This window comes from Lingula anatina, chromosome 2 (genome assembly GCF_051362555.1).
Source record: "Lingula anatina isolate TDL-2025a chromosome 2, LinAna3.0, whole genome shotgun sequence".
In the NCBI taxonomy this organism is placed as follows: domain Eukaryota; kingdom Metazoa; phylum Brachiopoda; class Lingulata; order Lingulida; family Lingulidae; genus Lingula; species Lingula anatina.
In genome coordinates this window covers 32,786,608-32,796,949 of record NC_141768.1, presented here as the reverse complement: position 1 = coordinate 32,796,949, position 10,342 = coordinate 32,786,608, and the positions used below count along the sequence as shown (strand labels likewise).

Here is a 10,342-nt window from a genome sequence, read left to right as displayed (position 1 = left end):
CCAAAAATGGAAAGAGTGATAACTAAGTGCATTATTTTTTTCTTAATATTTTATTACTTGCCACCTTCACATGAAATGCATTTTTAAATTACACCACTTCTTGAAAGCATCTGCATATTTTTCATTTCAAACACCACCAACAAATTCTTGAAAACAGACTTAACAGTTAATTATGTAACATGCATGTACATAATAATTAACTGAAACAATTACAATTTCATTTCTAAACTTCAGTTATACAGCTGTTAAACCATAAATAATAAAACAATGTATTAACAATCTATAGGAGTAAAAAGAAGTGTTAAACTTGAACATTTGTACATTGTAATAAGCATTGGATTGTCAGTACAACAGAATTATCAATCTGGTTTCATGATTTGGATACTTGCTTGGATTTCGAAATTTTACTAAGAAAATAAATGCTAAGCAAGGCTATTGTGCTAGTCTGTGCTCTTCATTTCTTATTGCTTTCACCCTATTTAAACTTAGATTAATGAACATTATCAACTGGCACCATATTGAGCAAAAGCAGTTTCTAGCCATAATGAAATTTATGAAAAAAGATGATATACTTAATGATAATTATGTAGATATATACGCCTTATTTGACTAGATCTTTTCAAATGCATTAAAAAAGATAATATCATATATGACATTAAATTTGTTATGGAAAAATGTATACATAGCTGGATTTATGTGACCTTTCAGGTAAAAATTGAACACAACCTTACATCTATCTTACAACACTTCACCCTTCTTCCTTGGAAATAAACTGTATAATTGCAAATTGACCTGGCTGTTGATTTTTATTTGGGGGAAAAAAAACGTTTTCATTCCAAACTAAAAAATAGCTAATAAATTTTAACCATAATTACCATATTTTCTTCACTTAGATAATACCAAAAGAACATTTACCTGCATCATTTGCATTTTGACTGAAGTAAAATGCAATCTTTAAAGAAATGGGACACAAACAACCAATTGCTTTATAGGGATATAGATATATATGCGTTTAATGTAAGACAATATAAAGATCTTTAAGGTAAGTTTCACTACCATGAAACAAGATAACTGACCTATTCTGGACATTTTCATGTCAGTAAAAACAGATCATTTGACTTTCTGTAACAGACATTGTGGAAACACTTCCGAGATCACACAATCATAACATGAACACAATGAACACAGCATCAAACAATACTGATGTAAGATTCTAGTAATTATTGTTTCAAGACTTTGAAAATTGGCCATCTTTTAAATTACAAAACAAATCATTAAAGCAACTTAAGAAGACATTCTAACCCTTCCAGCCATAGTAAAACACTTTGGCACATGTATATGCTACAAATAATATAATTATATGTATTAAAGTATGAACTGTAAAGGATGATATAGCTTTCATCAAGTAACATTTTTGGAGAGAGAGAGAGAGAGAGAGAGAGAGAGAGAGAGAGAGATTGTTTAAACATAATTTAGACTTCATTTCTTTCACTGTAACAGTGATGTTTTAACAAATTATATAGTAATTTCACCCAATAAAGCCATGTTTAAGTGACAAAGTTTAGGATTTTAAATTAACCCACGATAAGTATAATTCCAACAATGACATTACTTTTTGACTCAATTCTAACTGATAAATGATATGAATTAATGTTGGAAAAAAATTACTCCCCTCCTGATCAACACTGCTGCCAAGCAACCATCTTGACAGCTTTAATTCAAGAAGAATCCAGAAGTCAATGCCAGAATTGAACTCAAAGGGAGATCAGAATTTGCAACATCATCACTTAAGCATGGGTTAAGAACTTTTTAATTTTTCCAGGTGGTTATAGTGTTGGCCAGTGACAGAAAAAGGAGGATCAAAGGTTGGTTAGCGAAAAAAAAAAAAAATACTGTTTACCAAAGGAAACTTTAATAAGTACAAGTTTTCTGCTGGAAAATCCTACACAGTGCACCTTTAAATATATGACCTACATGCATTTTGCCACATGCCTTTTCCTCAAAATACTGTGTTATATTTGGTAAGAATCACTGGCAGAACAATGAAATTTAGAGTGAAATTAGGCTGAATGTAAGTTTTTTCAGGGACCAAAACCTGAGTAAGTATTATAGCTTTTCATTTTCCTAAAATAGTAATTCAAAAGTTTGTTTTTCAATAAAGACATTTGAACATTATTCCTAATTAATAAAAGAAAAAATACCCAATTATGAAAAGCTTGACATGGATTGTCTTTCTTTGAACATACTTTAGTGGTTATAGAAAATTCCAGAGCATTTTCCCCAAGTGTTACATCTTTTCTTTTCAACCAAATATTTTCAGCTCTTTGTAGTATATAAAAAAAATTAATATAAAAGATAAATAAAAAGAATTGCACCTTCTATAAACTCTCTTGAGAATAAAAGATTGCACTCCTCCACTTGAAAGTTTTTTTGTGTTCAATCACTCTCAAATTTAGCCCAGGCAACACGTTCACACGTTCTCGCACCAATGCCGTGAGAAATAATTCTTTATCATCTACTTACTTTATAATCTGTTGCCTTTAACTTGTAGTTATGGGACAGTAGGACACTGTAAAAAATTTAATAATTCATAGTTTAATAGGAAATATATAACTTGCACTTGGGAATTCTCCAATTTCAATGATAAATCTTTCTTGCCTCTCCATCCCCTTTGACACTCAGATTCTGTTTCCTCTTTATATTTTCTCTTTCAAAAGCATGTATACAACATAGCTGCGGAGACCTGCTTTCGCTTCCAAGGGGAGCAAGAAAATGTCACAGCATCCCCTTTCCAGTATATGGGCAGTTGAGGATTTCTGTATAAATTTACAGCAATTTCCATCTCAAGTGAAAAGGTAGCTCACAGTCTTTGTCATAAAGGCTTCATTCACATGCAATGTCTATTTTCTAAATTCTATTTTCTATTCGCGGTATGTCTTATGATCACGGTCTGTGCCCTGAATATCCCGCGGCGTAATTACTGGCAGCGCGAGCCAGTTACTATAAGTTACTATAAGTAACTGGCTCGCGCTGCCAGTAATTATGCGGCAGGATATTCAGGGCACAGACCGTGATCATAAGATAGCGCGAATAGGAAATAGATTTTTAGAAAATAGACATTCCATGTGAACGAAGCCAAAGTCTCTTGCAAATGTGCAATTTCAGCTTCAAGAGTAGCTCTCGGCAAATGTTACCTGCAAATGGAATGGAGTCTCTCAGCTTTCTCTTGGGAGAAGCTTGCAAGAAAAACTAGGGACAGTTACATGTACTTTCAAGTGGAGGAGCACCTTAAGAGACAAATTGTTTGGAAGTGGAGATGTTTAAAACAGGGAAAATATTTTGGAATTGTTATACAGTACAATAAATATATAAATATTATATATACTCATAAAACATACCCTGGCAACGACAATGTTTATACTGTTCACTCCTTTATAACTGCATAGCATAAATAAATTTGACAGCAAAGCTCAAATATGTGTAAAGGGCATGATGTAAAAATGTCATTACGTACATTTGAGAGAAATGAGACAATAATATACCTCAATAACATATAGCAGTTACAGCAAGGAAACAGGCGCACCTTTGTGCATCATTGCATAAATTGCAGGAAAAAGACTTTAAAACGCACCACTGACCACCATGATTACTTACGGAATCAGAAACTAGAACAACCATAAGAATTAGACATTGACAATAAATATTAACTATGTCATCTCTCTATCCTTCCTGTACGGGGATCAACTGAACCTATTTCTGATTTGGGATCTGGAGCTCTGGAACTCCAGTCTGTGTCTGCACAGATTCTTAAATCTCCACATGGGAAAGAAGTTGATGATTCAACCACGCACGTTTCTTCAATCCACCATAATTGTGCACTCAGCGTGTCAATCCAGTCAAACAGATCCTTGCCAAATTTCTGACCATTTTTCTCACATTCCGCCTTCTTGTCAGTGACTAAAATCACACTCTGTAGATCTGAAAAATCTTTCTCTTTGTAAAATCCTTCTGGACCCTTGTGGGCAGCCAAAGCCTCATCCTTTGTGATCTTTCTCTTGTTGATATGTGACAGTGGCAAGATAAAAAATTCCTGCTCTGCCATTAAATGCCAATCTGTCAATAATCTAACTGTCCATATTCCTGGTCTGAGAGGATTTTGGAACTGTGGTTTATGAGCACCTACATATACTCCCTGATTCACTGTTTCTTCAAAAGACCCAGCTATCACACCAGCTGGATCAACCCAAACAACTGTAACATCAAATTCCTTGCCTTGTCCCCACTCATGTCGTAAACTAATGTCACTGTAGGGTCCCAGAAAGTTGCCAAAATTTCGAAACACAAGTTCTTTGGGGTCAAAATTTGTGCCGACCTGAAAAAAATAGACATGCTAGTTAAAAACTGTTTGTCAAACAATTTCAGATGAGAGTAGCTTTTAAAACAACAGTATAAACAAACACCAAATTCAATGTATATTATCATAAAATAACTGATACTTCCTTCCAGTATGTAAAATATTCACTTACCTGCAAAGAAACCAGTCTTCCAGCAGGTCCTACAACACTGTGGATTTTAGTTGGTTTGTGTTTGGGTTTCATGTAAGTCTCAATTTGATACTGCCTTTCTTCAAACACAACAGAAAAAAGAACCAATATCCCAGACATTGTATCTGATTCAGAAAACAAAGTTACTTCTCTGATTTCATCAGGTGTAATTCTGCAACGATTTATTGTTTCCAGCCTATCGGCCGTCTGTCTACTAAATGAGTGGTAGAAAGTGAAGTATGCGTCATCCGTTTTGGTGTTGATGTCTTCATGGTGAAAGTCATGCTGCCAGTACAGGTCTAGCCCGGGCATTCCTGTGTGAAAAACATGGCATAATTAATATTGTGCATTTCTACAATAAACTTATAAGTTATTAATGATGGCCACAACCTGAAATTTTACAATTTATCATGATGTGGATCAATATGCCATACAAATCTGATAATGTGAAATTTTATTCCTACCTTTTGGATAGTCTCCATATAAGACAGCATCCAGCTTGTTTATCACAGTTTGGTCCACAATGGCTTCAAATTTCCGTGCAAAAAATGTGACTTTTTCTGCAGTTCCCTATGTGAACAAAAAGTTTATTCTTACCTATTTGCCATGTGTATAATATTCAATGTGCTATATTTGAATATACACTCCATATGATGTGTCGTAGATCTAGTAATACCCAAATGTTTTTACCCAAAGACAAACAAGTATAAAAAAAAACAAAAAAAAAAAAAAAACGATTTTTGGAAACCACATTCTTACCAGTAATCTTGAGAGATCCTCTTGTTTGAAGTCATTTGGGGAACATCCACACCAGTCAACAATATGCTTGTACTGGCACTTGCAGCCTTGCTTACGGCGCCAATTTGTAAGGTGAAGATTGTTGTCCACAAATGTAGTGCAGAATTTACTGTTCTGGATAACTGTGTGGAAGAAGGACTGTAGAGGAAAATAAGCCATAAGCCATAAATACTTTGGAGAGAGTCTCACAATTAATTTAAGGATGACACTTGTCAGCCAAAACAGTTCTTCAATAAAGTTTTTAATAAATTCTTTGATAATATCGATGTCAAATTTCTTAACTTACAAACAGAAATAATTTAATTCCTGAAAAAATATTTAAAAACATATATATAACATTATGAAATTTGAGATATAAATGTATTGTAGGCTATTTTTATAAACACATCTTCTAAGTAGATTCCTTAAAAATAAACAAATTAATCAAAATAGAAAATTGGAAATTTCTTTATATCATTACCAGAAAAATTATGAATTAGCAGTATCAGGTGTTTTGTGTCTTGAAGTAATGTTTAAACTTATGAGCATAAGTAGGCCAAAAGCACACATTTCTAAATCAATATACAAAGTTTGAGGATTATCATTATACCTCAGCAGGCAAAAGTGTGTATCTGTACATTGTTTTTAACCCATCAAGGAGGGCATCATCCCCATGAACAACATAAGAGGCAAATGGACGACTTAGGGCAATCCAGTCACTACCGCCATCTATCCTAATGCCATCTGGAAGGCTACGGGTCCCAAGACGCCACATATGGGTGTCACACTCATAGAATGTCCTGTCTAGACCCTGCTTCTTGATAAATCTGATAATAACATATAGAGTCAAAATCAAATAACCCACATGGTCATACAAGAAATATGAAAGATATCTATTATAATATTAATAATAAGTTTAGGATGAATGGGCAAAACTTTTATCTAGTCTGCATTAGATGGCATGACACATTTACTTACAGAGGCTTTACAAATAGGCAAAGGTGAGAGATGACAAAGAATGTCACTCTGTCTGATCAAATCCTTTGAATGCATTTTGATTTTTCATTTTCAGGATAGGATTTATTAATCCGTTTGATACTTTAAAGAAAGAGGCTAGTATTACACCAAAACTTACAGTAATATCCTGACATAATATAATATTCCATTTCTAATATCAACAGTTCATATTTCAATATGCCAAATTAAGACACAAAAAAGAAATTCTTACCTTGGGGTATCTCTGCCATGTGATTTGAGAAAATTTTTGTGTCTGTACCTTGTAAGGAAGTTGGTTAAATCCCAAATGGTTCTGAAAAATAGATAAACACATTAATAAATAACAACCACAATACCAAACAGCAGTAAAGATCATTAACTGACAGTAGAGAGCAAAAAGTAAGTTTCATCAAACTTAATATAAAAAGGTGAATAATCAACAAATACCAAGAAGATTCTTCCAATAGCACTTACTTGACAGGGTAGTCTGACTCACTTAAATTGAGAACAAAGTGCCAGTTCCAATCTTTCATGGCTAATAAATCTTTAATACAAGTGAGAAGCATCTGTAGAAGACTGGCTCCGCCCCAAATTGTGGACATACGGACTGGAGCAAAACGTACATTGGGGAATCTGGCCAATTGGTTCACAAGTTCTCTATAAAGATACTCTTGACGCTAAGGGTAAGATAACAAATGACTCTAAGATAGATGCAGATCTAGAAATTATTCACAAAATGCATTTAGACCTAAAAATTGTTTGAAGCTCTTGTCAATACTACATCAAGTTTTTTTCCATAATACTTTTCAGATTTCAAAATCCAACACTGTAGTGTAATATAAGCAAAGTCAGCAAATTCTTCTCAATTAATCTTGATACGTACTTTTACCATAATTACAAATACTTACTGAATCAACGTGGATGTAGTAATAGTGGTTGACATGAAACAATGCCTTAAAAAGCCTTTTGGTCTGCCTAAGTGATCTACCATTGAGAGTCAAGATAAAAGCAATTCTCACTGCATTCTTTGGAAACTCTTCTGATAAAGAGCTGACCAGATGGACAGCATTATTGGGCTTTTCTGAAATACAATTTTCCAGTTGATAAAATACAAATTTTATTTTTCTATCTTCTTATTCCTAATATGGAAACAGACTGACAGCATTTGGCCAAATGGTTTAAATCCATATTAACGCATTTTGGTGAATCCACAGTCCATCATGAGACTTTTATAACACAGAATGATCCTTCAAATTTATGTTCTAATAACATTAAAAATAAAGAAATCTCTGCCTTCACAATCTATACATTACTTTAATAACACAAAAAATTGAGAAATGTCTGCCTTTACAATCTATACAAATACCTCCCAGCCCCGTGTGGTAAATATTCTGTGCCTTGTACCCTCCACACAGAGCTCCACTCTCCCCTGGACACTTGCTACTGCAGGAGGCCTCATGGAGTTGGCCATATTTACCATACTCATTACCACACCAGCATTCTTTGCCATATTGCACACCTGCGTATTTAAATCCTGAAAATTTTTTTTGGAAAATTTAAAACCTGGCTGTCCATGGTCTAACATGTTGTGTGTGTGTGTGTGTGTGTGTGTGTGTGTGTGCGCGCGCGTGTGTGTGCATGTTTCATTTGCTGCACTTGAACTGTACTATAGCATGTGGGACAGTATGTAAAATCCTAATAACTAGACAGTATTGAGTGTTCAAAATATACTTAAAACATGGGGTCTTTTCATCCCATTCAAATTTATCAATGAACTACTCAACCCATACATCACATTAAGGGTATGTAAATGACACTCCCACCCCACCGCAATTTTAACACAGTTGTTAACGTAAAGCTTTATGCTACCTGCTCTTAAGCAATGATTCCAGCACTTTTGAGGAGAATTGTCCTTTGAAAACTGTGTATTGTGGCCATTAAGATCTCGGTTTTCCTGCTCATCCTTGAAACAACCAATAAATTCTCCTCCATTTTCACCTGAAAGTAAGTTTTTTTTCTTAAATCATAGTTGTTAAATGCTAAGTGAATAAAAAAGAAGCTTAAAAATAATGATTTTCTTTTCAAATCTGAGCAAAAAACCACGACTTATACAGTAGTGCTTAATATGCAAAATTTGATTCATGTAAAAGCAAAAATCAAGTAAATAATATAAATTACGCAATAATGTGTATATATGATCATTTTCAACAAAAAATGCACATTTGCTTTCAATAAGATCATTTTTAACCAAAAATATCCCATGACACTTATTCATCTGTATTTGCCCGCAGATATTTAAACAAAAGACCATTAACCTTTCAACAGAAAATCCTTCATAACAAACTTCCCTCTGTTTTGACATAGTAATCATAAAATATTGATAACATGTACCTTTTAAAGGACAAAATCTTGGTAAATTTTGTTTATACAGCTGCTTGCTCTCTGCTAAGCAAGCCACTTCTGAAATTTCTTTTTCACACTGCAGTGTCTTTGCCCTTTTTAAAGCTGATAAAGCCTCTGCCTCCTGAATATTGCACACAGGAGTGAAGGCCATTTCTGTTAAGGCACCAAAATTTGTTTCCCGACTCTCATGGTTTCTCTGCAAGAAAAAATTAAATGTTTCTTTTAAAATCAAAATTGCCAATAGCAAGAGATAAGAGAGAAATTAATTTCAAACAGCCTGCAAACAAAGTCAAACTTGTAACAACCTGTTGCCTGTTTTTGTGCAATCTTTGCCCACTTGTCACGTGTGCCTTTAGATCTCAAATTTTGTTCTTCAATTTCCCCAAGTTTTACAAAACCAAAGAAAATCTCCGACTTCATCTCAAACTGAAAACTAGTTCTGCTGGAAATCAATGCCAACTTTCCTATTTAGAAAAGGGGTTAAATATACAAGAAACTGCAGAGGGCGGAATACCATAAAGTTTGGCCCCATCCTACCCCTTATCTGCAAAGGAAGCCAGTTTGACCCCACACATATATTTGGATGTCACATGGCACAATTCCCACTGATGTAGCAGATTAACAAAACTAAGTTTACTTACACTGAACTCAACTTATATTAGTATGACATCAACCATTTTGGCAAAAATGGACTTGAACCTACTGGATCACCCTATACGCTCCTGAGGTTCATAGTAAAATATAATGTTAATAAAAATTCAGCACTAAAATTTCATGATGCCTAAAGATAGGATTTTTTAAAAAAATTTCTAGATTATTAATCCCTTCAGTGAAATTCATATTTCATATTTCTTGCTTTAAATACAGTACTACACTACTCTGCCAAAACAAACAACTCTTTATCAAATCAAATAATTCTTAATTTTCTTAAACTGGGTCTTGCTGTGATATTATGAGTAGTGAGTCTACTTGTCTCAATGTAAACACACAAGTTTTCTGTTTCCCATCTTTATTCTACTATATAAGTATAAGGTGGTCCCTCTCTCTCTGTTGCCAATCCCAAGACCAGGCAGGCATCCCTTTCAATTACTGCATAATTGCTGCAAATTGCTGCATATTGTAGGACTTAGTATTTTCATAATGTAGTGGCTAATGGTAGCTATTTTTATTAACTTTAATATTAGTATCACAGACATATCTTGTTGTTGAAATGTACCCGACATATGAAATATAAAATTATTGACATTGTACTGTACAGTTATATAGTAATGTATTAGAATTTCGAAATCATCTAAAATTCCCAAAATATGAGTTGCTGGTGTTTTCTTCCCGTCATGGGACTGGCATTTTCTTCCACTGGCTCAGGTTCACATATCACCCCATTGTACGGACCGTAGACAGTCAGTCTACGTATACTCACCGGTTTCTGGTCAACGTGTTGAGGCCATTTAGATGCTGCTCTTTCATGTTGCGGTCTTTCATAATCCTGGTTCCAGTAATAGAATTTGTATGCCAGGAAGAATTGAATAGCTAAAATAAAGATGACACCATAAATGAAAACTTTGTATTTAGCGCACAATCGATACGAGGCTGCATGTGTCATTCTGCCGGTACGGCAACAT

General features: G+C 34.1%; 1 protein-coding gene across 1 annotated transcript; it reads right to left on the bottom strand.

Annotated features, from left to right (window-relative positions):
* Window positions 1-3,402: 3,402 nt before the first annotated feature.
* On the bottom strand, window positions 3,403-10,323 carry LOC106159130 (xylosyltransferase Oxt). Its single transcript, XM_087004521.1, has 12 exons — window positions 10,141-10,323; window positions 8,709-8,916; window positions 8,187-8,315; window positions 7,684-7,851; window positions 7,226-7,398; window positions 6,792-6,994; window positions 6,550-6,630; window positions 5,932-6,148; window positions 5,304-5,480; window positions 5,009-5,114; window positions 4,527-4,858; window positions 3,403-4,372 (listed from the first exon to the last, which is right to left on the bottom strand). The coding sequence occupies exons 1-12, from the start codon at window positions 10,321-10,323 to the stop codon at window positions 3,713-3,715; spliced, it is 2,637 nt and encodes an 878-aa protein (XP_086860647.1). The 3' UTR covers window positions 3,403-3,712.
* Between the last annotated feature and the right edge of the window lie 19 nt (window positions 10,324-10,342).

Excerpts from the sequence above, each read along its gene's own strand:
- LOC106159130 (XM_087004521.1), bottom strand. The coding sequence starts at position 10,323 with ATGACACATGCAGCCTCGTATCGATTGTGCGCTAAATACAAAGTTTTC. Across the intron at positions 7,852-8,186 it reads GAATCATTGCTTAAGAGCAG|GATTTAAATACGCAGGTGTG; the intron begins GTAGCATAAAGC and ends AAAAATTTTCAG. Across the intron at positions 6,149-6,549 it reads CATGGCAGAGATACCCCAAG|ATTTATCAAGAAGCAGGGTC; the intron begins GTAAGAATTTCT and ends TGTTATTATCAG.